The sequence below is a fragment of the Drosophila albomicans genome, chromosome X (assembly GCF_009650485.2).
Source record: "Drosophila albomicans strain 15112-1751.03 chromosome X, ASM965048v2, whole genome shotgun sequence".
NCBI classification, from domain to species: Eukaryota; Metazoa; Arthropoda; class Insecta; order Diptera; family Drosophilidae; genus Drosophila; species Drosophila albomicans.
Genome location: NC_047627.2, coordinates 6623764 through 6640337, shown reverse-complemented (window position 1 = coordinate 6640337; position 16574 = coordinate 6623764). Strand labels below are relative to the sequence as shown.

Sequence of the window (16574 nt, the reverse complement as noted above, 5' to 3'; positions counted from 1 at the left end):
GATCTCACAATAAACTTTAATCTTTTCACTTCAATAACAAACTCCACAAAAGCATATTCTCACAAATACTTTCGAAAATATAAATATAAAATACTCGCAAATACAAACAAAAAGCAAACGATATAAACGATGGTTAGCGCGGAGGTTAAAACTCGTCAGCTTAGTGCTAAACAATTTGAGGTCCTCACCAACTGGTTGGAAACCAAGAAGATCAATTTGATGAATAGCCTGGAGGATGGCAACATTGATCTCAACGCCGTGGCGTCCTCGATGAAGCTGATTAACAAGAAATTCGCAACCACTTCAGTCTATACAGCACATAACAACTTTGCCTTGAAGTTGAAGAACTGGGATAACTTTAATTTGTTGGTGCTACGCAAAATGGGCGTAAGCGTCACACGCAAACAGCTGGAGGAGTTGGCCAAGAGTGAATCTTATGCACTGTATAATTTGCTCTATCAAGTGATGTGTGCCGAACGCAGGGGATTCAAAATGTTTACTCCCCGACGTTCGGGGTCATTGAAACCCAACGACAATCAGGTCAAGACATTCCGCAACGTGACACCGTCTCAAGCCATGAAGAAGCCGGATCAATCGCCGAAGCAAACACAGAAGCAAACTCCGACACAAACACCGAAGCAAACACCGAAGCAAACTCCGACACAAACACCGAAGCAAACTCAAGGGCGACCGAAACCAAACACTTCTACATCTCCCATTCAGACTCAAGTGCGTAAGACTGCACAAGTTTTGGCCAGACAGACTCAAGTTCAGCCCAAGCCATCCTACAATAAAGTTAACAAACCAATTGCAAAGGAAAATGTTCGAAAGAAATTCGGTGATTCGACAACACAGACTGGGGCTTCAATGCAACAGCTTCAACGTAGTGTTACTTGGACAAAGAAGAGTTTTAAGGAAGCGGCTGTCGACTGTAAGATCTTCGATGCGATCATCATCATGCAGTTGGAGACTCGCATGGATCAGCTCAATGAGAAGATCGACGACATGATGGCACAGCAAGACCAGTCAAGTTCTCGTAAGCAGGAGGCGTCCGAACAGAAGCTGCCAAGGAAGTCGGAACCAAACCAGCTCGAATTTCTTGATTTTCTGTTTGAGCCGCTCGAAATGCAGGAGGCGTCCAAACATGAGCTGATAACGGAGTCGGAACCAAACGAGCTCGAATTTCTTGAATCCCAGTTTGAGCCGCTCGAAATGGAGTCGGAGCCGGATCTAGTGTCATAGGAGAAACCTAACCCAAGAAGGAAGTTTAATCAAGGTAATAGTTTATTTTTTTTAAGTTTTATTACAGGCTTTCATTTATACAACATGACGTGGAACTAGTAGAATAGAAGAATATCGCATGTCATTCAAAAATTGTTGATTAATTTAATAATAAAAATGTAGGAAACAATAAAATGAGCTTTTCCTATCTAAATTTTGCAGTTGAGTTTCAAACGAAAAAAAATTGAAATTTTTAAATGTATTTCAATTTTGACAATCTGGTATATTTTAACCCTTATAGTATATTTAAATGTACCAAGTATAGCCTTTGGTATATTTCAGTATATTTCTTTTATATTAATTATTTTTCGAATATACAAAATTAATACTATTTATGATATATTAATTTTGTATACTTAACAAAATATATCAAAAGTCATATTTGGCATATCATATTTAAATATACTATAAAGGTAGAAATATACCAGATTGTCTTTCTTACTTGTTTTTTATATTGAACAAAATACTTGATAGCCCAATTTGGCATTTAAGAACATGTAGAAATTCACAAATTATTTCTCAAATTAAATTTGGAGAGAAAAAATTAAAATTGTTAAATTTAAAATTGAAATTCTTTTTGTCACTTTTCCTTCTTCTGCTTACGAATTTCTCTTTTTATCTTGTCCCTTTTGTGTCTCCCTTACATATTAATTTTGAATAGTAATAAAAGTTAAATTTGTAAATTTTAAATTAAAATTCTTTCTCTCTCCTTCCCTTTGCTGCTTACCACATGCTCTCTTTATCTTACTCCTTTTGTCACTCTCTTTCATATTCGTTACATTCGCAACTAAATGAAAGGCTTAATAACACGCAAGTTATTTGAGTAACTTTGATTATCTTTAGCTTTTCACGCAATCAAACACAAAGTACTGCAAAGTTAGTTCGACTGACTTCCTTTGTGGCACATTCATGCAGAGCGCGGCGCCATGGACAAACCGACTTTCTGGGAGCGACACGAAGCGAAGTTCTACACATTCGGCCACTTCTATGCGAACATCTATGGCCAGGTGATGATCGACTACATGCCGCACGAGCCGTTGAAGGGTCCCCTGAAAGTGCTGCTGCTCATCTACAGTCACGCCTTCAGCCTGACGCTGATCGTGGTGGTTCCTCTGTACTTTGGCTACAACTATCGCCTGCTGATGGCGGGTGTGGACAGTCGGATGCAGCTGGTGTTGTACGTTGGCTTTGCCAACACACTGATCAAGTACATCACCTGTGTGTTGACCTACATGGCCAACACATTCCACTTCAAGGGCATCAACAATGGCAGCACCATGAAGCGAGCTCACCTCGAGCACGACATCGTCGAGAGTTATCGTGGTCCTCGTTGGCCGAAGCGACGTTTCGAGATCTTTATGTACTACAAATTCACGCTGATCAACACGATGATGATCATACAGGTGTGCGGGATTTTTGCCAGCGCTGGCCACGTCCCAGATAATGATACGGATGCGAAGGCATCGAGTCGCTTGCGTCAGCAATTTGCCATCTATTCGTTTATACTGTGGAACTATACGGAACACATGGCCGACTATTTCTTCTGGGTGAACAGCAGCGTGTTGAAATATCTCCGACTCTTGCAGCAACAGTTGCAGCAAGTCCTCCGCCAAGTGCGACATGTGCAACGAACACGACATCGCGGCATCTTCATGGTCAACTGTGGGCGACTCTGCGATCGCTTGGCGCTGTTGCGACAGCGTTTCATCGAGATCCATCAGCTGTATGTGGAGAGCTTTCGCATCCATCAGCTGCAGCTGTTGGGACTAACACTCACAACGCTGATCAACAATCTGACCAATTTCTTTACCATCTTCAATCTGGTATCATCGCATTCGCTGGCAAATGCTTCGTATCCGGTGTTGATCAGTGCTGTCTATGCGCTCACCTATTATCTGGATACGTACATTGTGACGTTGGTCAACGAGCAGATCAAACAGGAAATGGAGAATCTCTCTTTGGTCATTGGTCAATTTAGCGGATATCCCTCACTACAGCCGCCCAGCTTGGATCAAGAGGTAATCCACATTTTTATTATACTCGTATATATATTTATTTCACTTTTACTTTACTTTACTTTTCTGTGCAGCTGGAGCAGTTTTCACTGCAGATATTGCAGCATAAGCCGCCCATGTTGTGCGGCCTTTTGTATCTGGATCGTCGGATCATTTATCTCATCGCGGTCACAGCTTTCTCCTACTTCATTACGCTCGTGCAGTTCGATATGTATCTGGCCAACACGCAACGCCATTCACGCTAGTTTTGTGGCCTTAATATCAATGTCGAATCATAATCAAATCAGCAGCCAATTTCACTAATTGTTGACACCCAAGTTTAGTGATTTCATTCCGAGCACACAATACAATATGATTTTATTACCACAGTGAAAGAGCTCTCGACCTGCAGCAGCCTACCGTGCGTATACGCAATTTAGTGATAAAAATGTAATCTATGCTTTCATAATAATGATAATAATAATACGAAAATTAAATAATTATATTAAACTACATTCAAATTATAAAATATAATCCAATTGAATAACAAACTCATAAAAGTCCACAAATTTCATTCAAACGAAAAACTTTTCCTTCATTTGATTACGTTGCGTATACTTAATATTTTAAATTGAGCAAAGAATAGAAAAAAGTATGTTCATACTTTGCATACAAATAAATATGTCTTAAATATAACTACTGAATGTAATAAAAAGAAAAATAAATTAAATTAATTAAGTTAAAGAATTCTCTAAAAAAAAATCTGCGTATACGTAATATTTGAAGTCGAGCAGAAAATTGCAAAATAAATTAATGTTAGCATATTTTTTGGGTGAACGAATGTGTAATAAATATAAATAGAATTCGAAGAATTCATGTATGTTCCCAATCATTTTAGAATACAAAATTGTATAATAAATATGAATATTTTGTAGAAAAAAAATTGAATTGGATTACTACGATGAATATCCTATGTACTTACATCATAAATTATTTACAAATGCAAATGACACACACACAAAATGTTTACGTATCGAATTTCATGTTTATTACGAATATCGCATGGTTTTTTTTATGTTTTTTTTTTGCATTTTTAAGTTTTGTCTTTTTTGTTGTTGATGAACTATTAAATGATAAATAATACAGGATTGATTCACAAAATGTTTTTTTGTTTCTTTTTGTTGTTTTTGTTATAATTAATTTCGAATACACAGCAATGTTTGTGTGTGTGTGTGTTAGTCTGTGTCTGCATGTATGTATGTACATAAGTGCTAGCGTATGTGTGTGTGTGTGTGTGTTCGTGTTGTTGTATGCAATTCTAGGCCACGACCGCCAATTACATAAGAGAGAGAGAGAGAGAGAGATGCGCAGCACTTAAAAGAAATTCTCTTCTTAAGGTTGATTGCTGATTTGTTTTTTGCTGAGCGTTAGCATATCACGCAATGCTATTAGCTATTATTGTTGAGTATTATTGGAATAGTTCAGCAGCTGCACACGGGCAACAAATACATACAAATACAAATGCACGTTGCACGTTCTCTCACATGCAATATGTATTAACATACTCTCTATGTATGTATGTATGTATGTGTGTATATCGTATATGCTAGTATACCTAATTAATCGTATATAACTTTATCAGATCAATAAACTTAAATCGTAGAGAAGTTGATTTTTTTTTTAAATTTCGAGCAATCAATCAATTCAATTAATGTATGCCAGGGCTGCACAACATGCAGTTATCGATTATCGATTAGCGTTCAATCGATCATCGATATATAGCTCAATAGCAGCGCTGGTTTGAAAACAATTTTTTCTTTTTCTTTTCGCTGACTTTATGTGTGAGTGTGTGTGTGTGCGCATGTGTTTGTGTGTGTGTGGGTAACTTAAAGTATTTAAACTGTTAGTAAGTAATCTTAAAGCACTTATTCGCCAAAGGACAACAAATCGTTTAACTTTAAAAGGCAATCGAATAAGTTGTACTTAGGTACATACGTTCTCCTTTCTATAATTTCTTTGACTTTTCTTTTTCTTTTTTTTTTGTCTCTATCGTTAACAATAACAAACATATCGTGTGGTTTTTTTTTTATCCATTCTTTATGTGTGATGTATACCATTTGTTGTTATTAATATTAGTATTATTATTATTGTTATAATTGTATTGTATTTAATAAATTATCAATTTTTGGTGATGGGGGGTAGGGAAGGGGAGGGGGTGTGAATCAAGCAGTGATCAAGTTGCACGAGCTCCAAAAACTCGCATCTCGTCGTAATCACAGCCCGCAACTGTTTGATATTGACCACATCTATGTGTGTGTGTGTGTGAGTGTGTTGTGTATGCATTATTTATATGTATAAACAATGTATGCTTGTAAGTATATCGATAATCGTAGTACTTAGGTATATAAATTTATGCATATTATTATTATTATTATTAATTTCTTCTTCTTCATCTTCTGCTTCTTTTTGCATACCAACAACAAGAATAACTGATAAAGGCACCATTTTGATGAAATGCTTCCACATAATGTGTGTAAAACGATTTTCTGAATGATGTAGCACGAAATCGTTTATAACAATGGATCGTTTTTTAAATGCCTCTCAGTATATATGTATATATATGTATATGTATTAGCAATCGCAAAATCACATACATACTATGTATATGAATATATATATATATATACATACACATATGTACGCTCGTGTGTGTGTGTGTACATCATTATTCATTATTCATTTTTATTCAGTTTTAGGTTTTCTTCTTCTTTTAGGTAAATTCTTGCATACATGTTTCTAAGGCTACATCAAAAATTGTCTTTAGTTTTTGGTTTTTTGTTTTTCATTTCTTTTCTTTTCATTTTTTTCGGTTTCTTTTGTTATTACAAATAGGTCTTCGGATGATTAAGCATGTGTGTGTGAATGTGTGTGTGAATGTGTGTGTGTGTGTGTGTGTGTGTGTAAGTTATGAATATACTCGTAAATGCTTTAATTAATTGCATTTAAGGCTTTGGAACAGTTTACCTTTTACTTTATGCAATTCTCAAATCCAAAATGAACTGCACTGTGATGTTCTATGTATATAAGTTAGTACTACATATATACTATATACGATATACGATATATGTATATGTATAGTGTGTAGTTAGTTTTATAAATGATACATTAGTTAGTAAATTAATAAAGTTTTCCATTTTTTTTTTCACATATTTTCTCATATTTATTATCATCTATTTGCTATTTGAACATCGTCGTTCACTTTCCAAGTTTTTGCTCTATTCAATAATGTTTAAATTTCTTCATTTTCTCTTTTTTTTTTTTGTTATGTACTTTAAATTGCTTTCCGTTTGATTTTGTTTACACAGAGGCGTGAGGTACTTCACTAATAAGATAATGCAAGGCGGAATATATATATATCGATATATATATTTGTTTTTTATTTGATCGAAACTATGGGCAGTAGATGAAAGCGATTTGGCTACTAGTACTAGTATGTAGGTTTTCTTTTTTTCTTGTATATATAGTATATATAGAGCTAGATAGATAAAACTCCCCATCCTGCAAGTGTGGGGTAAATACTAGAATGGAAAACTGTCGCTAGCATGACTGGACAATGGGCAGTTTAAGGTCTTATGGGTGAACGTATACTTATCTATATAAAAAAAAAAACCTAAAAAAAAAATGTAATTAACGACGACCAGCTTAATACAATATCATAAGTTCCATATACGATACGATCGTTATTTGGATTCAAAAATGGGCTCAGGTTTATCATCATCATCATCGTCATCTTCATCACATAAGAGACTTTTGCTACTATACATATATTAACTATATAATATATACCTATTATATCGCCCTTTAGCATCCCCAATTTTCGCAGTCGTGGCTCTTTCGATACACTCTCTATTATAATACTCGTATATATATTTATAAAAAAAAAAAACACACATTTCTTATATGGGACATCTTTTGTTGTTGTTGTTGTGGTATATGGTGAACACACATTTGAATTTACAAAATTATTTGCATTTTCATTTTCATTTCTTTAAGTTTTCTTTTTTGTTTCGCAGTTAAACATTATCCTTTTTAAAGGCGTGTCTATCGTATATATTTTTATATAAGTGACAAGAGAATCGAGAGTAAAAAGTGTTTACGCATTTTGATGAAATATATGTTTTGTTTTTTTTTTTTGTTTTCTTTTTTTTTTTGTTTGTTTATTTTTATTACATTTACTGCTTTTTCTTTTGTTTAGATTTAAATTAATATAATTCGCTTAGGTTTTTGTGTTTATTAAATACAACAATGTGAAAGAAATGAATTTTGCATGCAACAATTGTTCAATTGTTCTCATCAATTGTCTGCACGTACAATTTATACTGTTTTATAAGCGTGGGGCGGGGCGGAGCGGGGCGGGGGTTCAAAGAGAGTTCATAATTTACAAAATAGTATGTGTGTATTTATAAGTAGTATATATTCATATTACAAATTAAAGGACTGAGACAAAATAATATATAATTAATGGGCACACGAAACGAAAAAAAACAAAAAAAAAAAAATATATAGTATATTTATATGTATGTATATAAAGTAGAATAATATTAATAAACTTTGAATTTTACTAAATTTTCTTTAGAACAAAAAGAGTTGGAGGAATAAAAAAAAATAATAATTATAATAAAGTATAGTTAGCAGTTATGTGCGTTGTCTACAATTCATAAATTTCTTTTCGTTTTCGTTTTGTATTTGCTTTTTTTTATTTTTGTTGGTTTTTTCTTTTTTGTTGAACATTAGCTAATTGTTTGCTGTCGATATATATATGTATATATATTATATAAAAAAAAATGTAAATACCTTCTGTTGGGGGCATTTGAGTTTTGTTTTTTTTTCTTTTTGTTGTTGCATATTCTCTTTGTAAAATTAAACCGTATCGGTGTGTGTGTATATATACTATATATGTATATGTTGTATTGATCGTAATATGCTTATGTATGTGTGTGTGTGTGTATGTATTTTCTTTTTATTTGTTATGTTTTGTTTTGTTTTTTCTTCACGACGCTTCTTCTTCCACAATCTTGTTAAGTAGTAAAATGACTTTTTGCATTGAAAGAAAGTTTTTCTTCTTCTTCTTCTTATTGTTTTTCCCCATCTCTCTGTTTCTTATTTCTTTTGCTCGTTGCTGACGCTTTTACTGTTAGTTATAGGCTACATGGGAGTTGTGTCTGTGTGTGTGTACATATTCATGTCGTTTTGTGTGTGTGTGTGTTGCATTAGGCAAAGGCGCGCGCGTGGGGGAAAAAAATACAATACATCTAACAACAAATGCACCAACTTATCGTCGTCGTCGTCGTCTTCATTTTCAACTTCGTCTTCATCTTCGTCTTCATCTTCGTCATCGTGTGTCAACTTTCAATTGCTATCATTAACGTAGTATATGTATATTTGACGCTAGTCGCACTTAAAGACTTTTACATATACATGTATCCTAACATAATAATAATAATAATATGCGATCATTATCATTATTAGCGTCAACATAACTCTAACTTCTCGCTATAACTCTCGTATTAACATCAACATAAACAAACAACACTAACGTTCTCCTCCTCCTCCTCCTCTTCCTTCGACTTCTCCTCTTCCTTGACTCGCATTCTGCATTCGATTTTCTGCCTTAGATCTTATGTATTAATATGCAATCAGTGTTTTTTTTTGTGTTTTCTTCTTTTTTTTTTGTTTTTGTTTTTGTTTGTATATCAATTTTGTTCTAACTAAAACTAAACAGCCGCCGCTGCAGTTCAAAAACAGCTTTGTCCACACAACAAGCGACAAACCAGAGACAAATTGTAAGAATCTAGAATCCTTCTTCAAGTTTTTTTTTTTTGGGGGGGGGGGGAGAGGAAATTCTAAATCTGGATTCTTAACTATATATATGTATATATAGTATTTATATATATAATATATAACCATCTAATCATTAACAACATCTAGTTGGCTGCTCTTGTTCTGATTTGTTCTTGTTGCTTTTGGTTTCTTTAAATTGGTTGTTGTTGCGGTTGTTATTGTTGTCGTCATCGTCGTGGTTGTTGTTGCTGTTGCTGTTGTTGCTGTGGTGCATCAGTGCGACTGATTTGTTGATGATGTTGTTGCTTGTGTGTTGGTTGTTCTCGAGACAGGTCGACAACGTACTCGAGGCGGCAGTGTCCATGTTGTTGTGGCTGTTGGTCATAGAGATTCCTTCGATGGTACCCAAATGGTTGGTCCCGACTGCGACCAAATCATTGACTTCACTTTGCTATAGATTTCCTCAATCGTATCGCCTTGTACAACGCCTGCAATTCAATTATGAATTAACCCATCATTTAGTATATCAATTTTGTTGTGATTTACCCGTGAAGTATTCGCCAAATTCTTGCTCCATTTTAATAGCACGCTCGTATGTCTTCTTTGCCTGCTCCTCGGTCATGCGACGATTCATTTCCCTGTAGCAAAAGTTAAGAGGGAATTATAAATTGAGCACACATTCTTCTTTACTACTACTCGACTTACATGACAGAGTCCACGGACTTGGGCTTGATGAAGACGGCAACGGGATAAAGTTGCGCCACTTGGAGACGCTTAATTGCATTGCCCGATACATCCAGTATGCAGTGCTTGCCACGCTCGGCCACTTCGCGCACACTGGCCACCGATGTGCCATACAAATTGTCATTGTATTGGCCAGCCTCGATGAACAAATGATTCTGTATATCACGCTCCATCTGTTCGCGCGACGACACAAAATGATAGTCCCGTCCATCGACCTCATATTCGCGTTTCGGTCTCGTAGTATCTGTTGGCATTAAATGTGTATTAATCTAGATCTAGTATAGCATAGTTCGAATACTTACGTGGCACACAGGAGCCAAACTTGTCCGGGTATTCAGATATTAAATCATCGTTAATGCGATCCTTCAGGGGTCCCAATATGATGACGGGACGTGTGTAGTTGATGGACAAACGCTGCACGGCCTCATAGGACAGCACGTTCTCCTCAGAAGCTGTAAGCATAGTAGGCAATGGTATTAGGTTTTGTGCGGGTGCAAAATCATAACGAACCAAATGTACAGAATGAGTGGAGAGAGGGTCTTTCGAGGGGGGAACGGGGGTTGGGTAGAGGGGCAGAGGTTGGGTTCGAAATTATATAGATTTCTTATTTTCCAGATATATAAAAGGTAAAATACGGTTATAGATTTATCAATTTCGTATTCGCATATGCATAAGAAACAGAAAGAAAGTGAGCTAGATAAAACAAAACAAAAAATAATAGAGAGTGTAAGAGAAAGAGAGAAGAGAGCGAGAGACAGCGCAAAAGGGAAAAAGGGGGAAATGTTTCTTTTCTTTTTTTTTTCATTTGTCATTTGTCATTTTTTTCTGGTATCCTCAAGCATTTAAGAAATTGGTTTACGATGGCTCTCAGCTTCACAAAATCATTAGCTAAAGGTTCAAAAAAGTTAAACAGGTAGAGCTAAGTTTTAGATTTAGTGTGTAACGAGCATAAAGCTTGCAAACAAAAAAAAGATATTGCAAGAAAGAAAGAAAGTTGTGAGCTACATTAAGTATACGTCAATTCGAGGATACGGCAAAATGAAAAGAAATAATCTTAAAAAATGGAAATTGAAGCCAAAAATGAAAAAATAGACGTGGAGGAAGCGGGTTTAGGGTTGAGGTTCAAAAAGGAGGCGGGACTGGGGGCAGGGAGCAGGGTTGTTTTGGTGGTTAAGAAACAGCAAAAATTAACTGCCATTTGAATAATAATATTTGTAATCATAATCATAAGACTAAGTCATAAATTCATAAATCATAATTCATAATTCGTAATAATTCGTAATTCAAAATCAGTATCAATATTTGTATCATATAGATTAAGATTTCTAGATTGAAATGAAATCGTTTTGTATTACATACATATATACATAATGGTCGATTCGATATTCGATATTGTATTATACTTTGTATCATATTCAAAGTTACAGCCAAAAAGATTGTGCTATGTTCTAGACGAGCGAGCAACAAATACACGAAATTACAATCACCAAAACTTAACTACAATTACATATGTATGTAGGTGTGTGTGTGAGTGTGAGTGTGTGTTGTTTGACTAACTAATTAACTAACTAATTGTTGCATACACATTACCAAAATCATTATCAAATACTTAATAAGAACAAAACAAAAACCCAACAACAACACAACAAATAATAAATGGAAATCAATGTGTGTATGTGTGTGTGTGTGTGTGTGTTTGATAAATTAGTAGAAAGTTGAAAGTACAGAGACCAAACAGACCAACAAAATGTGACAAGAAATGATGAACGATATGATCTCAAGTTTAGTTTCTTTTTAATCATATTTATATATGTAAATTACTTAAATAACTAGACTATACATTTATGTGGTACATTATATCGTATATATAGAAGCCTAAGAGGGGGGGTTGGTGGTTGTGGTGGTGGTGGCGGTGGTTGGTGTGTGGTTACTAAACGGGGAATTCGGTAATCGGTTTCGGTTGCGGTGTCGATTCGATTTTTGGTTTGTGGTTTGAAATTATAGTTTACTCACTCTGTAACAGCATTTGCAATTCATGTTAAGATACAACTATTTCGATTAGTGAATCAAAAAGAAATGATGCCAATGGGGAGAGGGTTAAATACGGAAACCAACATAAATGAATAAACTATGTTTTCGATGATATTCTTATCTTCTTTTATGACACAACCGTCTGTAATAATTGTGGAACAACACTTGGTCAAAATCAAACAACACTTTTATTCATCTTCATTTTTGTTTTTGTTTTTTTTTTTTTAAAATCAAGATATATATTCATCATACATCGGTATCAATTATTAACACTAACGATAGTCGTTCGTTTCGCATCCCTGTTTTATCCTTATATAACTATTACGAGTACATAGAAGTAATTAAAATTAAAGAGGGATTTCTTTCTTTCGGTATTTTTTTTGGTTTCCTCTTGTGTGTGTGTGTGGGAGAGAGAGAGAGCATTAAGTTGATCGATTCCGATAAATGAGAGCGTGAGAGAAATGTGCGTGCAAAATGGTACGATATCGATAACGATTAATGACAATAACAATACATCTAATTCGGTGTTGAAAAAGGCTTTCGACTGGATTTACGTATTCATTTTGTTTTGTTTTTTTTTTGTCGGTTTTTCATTTGCATTGCTACAGGAAAATTTGCAATAAATGAATAAAAGTGGGCAGATCAAAGCACAGCACGAAACTAAGCAATTGTCAATCAGAGAAAGAAAAAGAAAAATGGCAAAATATGACAAAGAAAAACGATTGGAAAATATACAAGAGAAGAAGAATCAGGCAAATTAACGCACTGCAATAACTAAAACTAAACTCTACAAGTTAACGGGAAAGATTGAGACTATGTCTTTGTGTCTAAGCTACGGAATAAGAAAACTACAAAACTCTATTTGAGGAAGATCTTTATTTAATACACTGCCTAACATAGTAAACGAAACACACTGATAACTAACTGTTTTTTATACGAAAATATCGTTAGTATTTCAAAAAGAAAAAAAAAATGTATTACTAACTGCAAGTATAAAAGACTCTGAAGGTAGTAAGAATTAGGTTAGTAACTAAATGTGTGATTATTACAAAAAATTTATATCGCTGAAAAGTATTTTTATTTATTATTGTGGAATACCCTTTTTGCATAAATTATGAAAATGCTCTGCTAATACTTTTGTTAAGAATGAGGCTAATCGAAAGTTACGAAAACAAAAAGAAAAACACAATAGAGATCTATTAAGAGGAGCATGAGTGATTAAGCCTGAGAGCAAGAGCGAGAGCATGACACTTGGGTTAAGAGCGATAGAAAGTGTGTGTGAGAGAGAGAGATAGACAGTTTGAGAGCGAGAGAAATAGGAAATACTAAACTAACTAAAATGAAAATTGCTTGCACTTTCGTTTTGTTTGATAACAAAAATTTGTTTGAAACCAAAAAGAAGAGAGTATATAGAAAAAAACTGAACAAAAATATATATTCTTGATATTGTTTTTTTTTTTTTTTTTTGATAACCTATATAGTTTTGATAATAAACGTAAGCTTTTTTTTTATTAATTTATTTGTAATATTTAAGGGCCTTTTATAGCTGTTTGTTGCATTTATATGTTTTTTATTTTTTTGGTTTGCATCTTTTTTTTTTGTTTGTTTAATTGTTGGCTTAGTTGCTCGACTTACGATAGTCAGCATCATTATTCTCCAAGTAGATTAATGTTATCTGCTCCATATCGGGTAATTCCACTCTGTAGATTATCTCGCCTGTGCGCAATGCGTTATCATACATACGATATATATCGAATAGAGGTTGGTCGATTGGTTGAGATTAGTTGATTTGGTTGGTTGGTTGGTTGATTGGTTATATGATGTTGTATACGGAGGAGATAGTTGATCAATTTTGTGATTGTTGTCGCAGTAGTATGAACGAGCGCATGGTGATAACATATATACACACATATATATATATATAGTTCGATATATATGTAAATATATATTTATATAGAAAAGTATATGATATATGGTGGTATAAGGGTTTAATGGCACGAATGTGGAAAAAAGGCAGAAAAACAAAACAAGAATATATATATGTATATAGAACATTAGATTATCAATATCGACAAGATTTCATAGATATTATTAAGGGTATTTGTTGTTGGTATTTGTGTTGTATTTTTGTTGTTGTAGTTTTTTTTTTTCGTTTTTAATTACAATATATAAATAGATATAGATATAGTATAGTATATAGTAAATAAAATTATCAAACGTAACGAAATTATAACAATGTCGTATCGATTAACACACAGAGTTGTTGTTTTTTTGTTGGAGTATTAGAGTTTCAAAAGTAGTAGAGTAGTAGTAGGAGTAGTAGAGTGATGATAGAAGTAGTAGTAGAGTCGAATAATAGCAGGAGGCAGCAGAAAATATATGAAGCAGTTTATATATTTTTGTACATATTATGTATATAGATATTTATATATATTTCGACAAATATATATTATTTGTTGTTGAACGAAAAATACAAAAGAGTTCACACACAAAGAGGTTTAGTCAAAACGGAAATCATTTATTAAAGAAAAAAGAAAGAAAAAGATAAACACAATTAATCATCGTTATAGTTTATTAATACCCTGCAATATTTAAGACAATCTGTGGTGTGTGTTTGTGTGAGTGTGTGTGTATTCAGAGAGTGTAGTAAATGTGTAGGATACGTGTTCGTCATTGGTGAGAGGAGATTTTCTTCTTCTATTATGAATTATTATTCAACTTATCGATAGTATACCGATTATTCTTGCCGATAGTTGAGCAGACAATTCACGTTTAGAATGTGAATATTTACAGGGCGCAAAGTGCTAGTTTTAAGAATTGATTCAATTGAGATTTACTTTAATGTAAATATGCTAAACAAAAACTAAATGCAAGTATTGTAAAAAAACAAAAAAAGTCAAAAGGACTACACGGAAAATCTAAAATGAAATCACCCCCTTCAAGTCATGTGGAGTTCTTGTCTTGGATTTTGCAAATTGAGTTGAGAGAGACCTGAGACAAGTGTAAATGTAAGCACTTAATAAGTATACACTTACTTATTAATTAACTTAAATTAACACAACACAATAACTGACGAATATAGCACACAGAAATGTAATTATATACAGTTATTCAGATGTATGTACATATATATAAAGTTGATCTATATAATGTAATCAAATGCCTAGATGAAAGATTAAAGTTCAACTCTGAATATATATTTAAAATGAAATTAAATGAACTATCGAACGTGTTCGATAAAATTGTGATTTAATCGGAACGATAGTAAAACTGACTAATACGATTTTCAAAAGAGCAATCATAAAATCCTGTCTTTAGGTTGATAAATGTAAATCTTTTTAAAGTTGACAACATTATTGTTAATCATTGAATTTCTGATACTTTGTATTATAATCAAACTACATTCAACATTTAAAGGAAACCATTATCTACATTTATCGATAGTTATACGATAGTAATTCAATCGGTAAGCGGACAAATGTGTATCGCTGTCTCATTAACTTTAGGAGTATTCTATTGCAATCAATATGAATTGTTCTACTTGAGCAATTACGTAAAGAGTAATAAGTGGATATTATTTTAGTAGAATATTCAAGTTAAACGAGGACAAAAATATGAAGAAATTTTCAAGACACACACAATCGTATGTAAGTATGTAAATGTATGCGGTTGCATACATCAACAGAGTACGAGAAGAGTAAGAGTTATACACAATCCTAAACTAAACAAATGAAATCAAATAATAATAATAATTATAGTATGCAGTTAGAGAAACTAGTAGTTACATGTAGGAATAATAATAATAATAATAATCATATTTTATATTTGGTATTTGGTATCGATACTAACTATGTATAGATTACGTTAGTATGTACATATGTATTTATGTATAAGAGATGTACATACGAAAGACTCTTTCAATCGCATATGTACACACATACATAGACATAGAATGTATGTATGTATGTATATTTACTTAAATACATACACTTATAGCAGTGTAGATCAGAAATGTAGTTTAAGGTATAAATAGGAAATGTTCAACAAAATCGAAATAAAATAAAGAACAAATATTAATTTGTACTTAATAACTAATTTATATGACTTATGCAATTGTTTATGTTCTTTATGTATATATGTATGTATGTATGTTTTGTTTAATTGGACACGAACGAAAACGCAAAAAAAATGGAAGAGAAATCGTGGAATGAGCTGGGTGAAAAAGGTATTCTTGATTGATAAAGTGTGTTCTCTAATGTTTGATACGATCGACAACTAATAGTGAATACTTTAATGTGTAAGTGTGTGTGTGTGAGTGAGTGAGTGTGTGTGTGTGTTAAACAATAAATACAAATACACAAATTTATGATTGATCTTGTGTGAGTGTCGAATTAGTTTGATTCAATTTCCTTTTGTAGTTTATAATACTTTGTGTAAATATCTTTATTAATATATATACTATAAATATGTGTAGGTGTAGGTGTAAGTGTGTGTGTGTGGTAGTGTGTGTGTGTGGTAGTGTGTGTGTGTGTGTGTTTAAGTTTAAGCTTCAGGTTTATAGTCAAGTACATACCTCCTTCAGCGTTGGCATCGTCTTGTGTGTAGCAAAGCATAAAAGCTGGAAAAATGAAGAGAAAACGGAAACGAAAAAAAAGAGAATCGAAAAAGATATATGTTTTGGTC

At 33.4% G+C, this 16574-nt stretch overlaps 3 protein-coding genes across 32 annotated transcripts in view; 2 read left to right on the top strand and 1 right to left on the bottom strand.

Moving 5' to 3' along the window:
• Nucleotides 1-2331, top strand: LOC127565251 (uncharacterized). Its single transcript, XM_052002925.1, has 2 exons — nt 1-1276; nt 2197-2331. The coding sequence occupies exon 1, from the start codon at nt 130-132 to the stop codon at nt 1240-1242; it is 1113 nt and encodes a 370-aa protein (XP_051858885.1). The 5' UTR covers nt 1-129; the 3' UTR covers nt 1243-1276; nt 2197-2331.
• On the top strand, nt 2208-3808 carry LOC117568111 (gustatory receptor 10a). The gene is made up of 2 exons (XM_034248512.2): nt 2208-3299; nt 3371-3808. Exons 1-2 carry the CDS (start codon nt 2208-2210, stop codon nt 3539-3541), a joined length of 1263 nt encoding a protein of 420 aa, XP_034104403.1. The 3' UTR covers nt 3542-3808.
• Nucleotides 3809-7435: 3627 nt separating this feature from the next.
• The window catches only part of LOC117578177 (disks large 1 tumor suppressor protein), a 38849-nt gene continuing 29710 nt past the window's right edge, over nt 7436-16574 (bottom strand). For 17 of the 30 annotated variants that reach the window (XM_052002184.1, XM_052002213.1, XM_034263485.2 and 14 more), the window contains 6 exons: nt 16465-16509; nt 13527-13607; nt 10163-10312; nt 9822-10104; nt 9663-9754; nt 7436-9604 (listed from right to left, as the gene is read on the bottom strand). In XM_052002184.1, coding sequence (XP_051858144.1) covers nt 9498-9604; nt 9663-9754; nt 9822-10104; nt 10163-10312; nt 13527-13607; nt 16465-16509 — 758 coding nt within the window. In that variant the 3' untranslated portion in view covers nt 7436-9497. The remainder of the gene's footprint in view (nt 9605-9662; nt 9755-9821; nt 10105-10162; nt 10313-13526; nt 13608-16464; nt 16510-16574) is intronic. The other 13 variants (XM_034263484.2, XM_034263486.2, XM_052002023.1 and 10 more) reach the window with 2 other exon arrangements.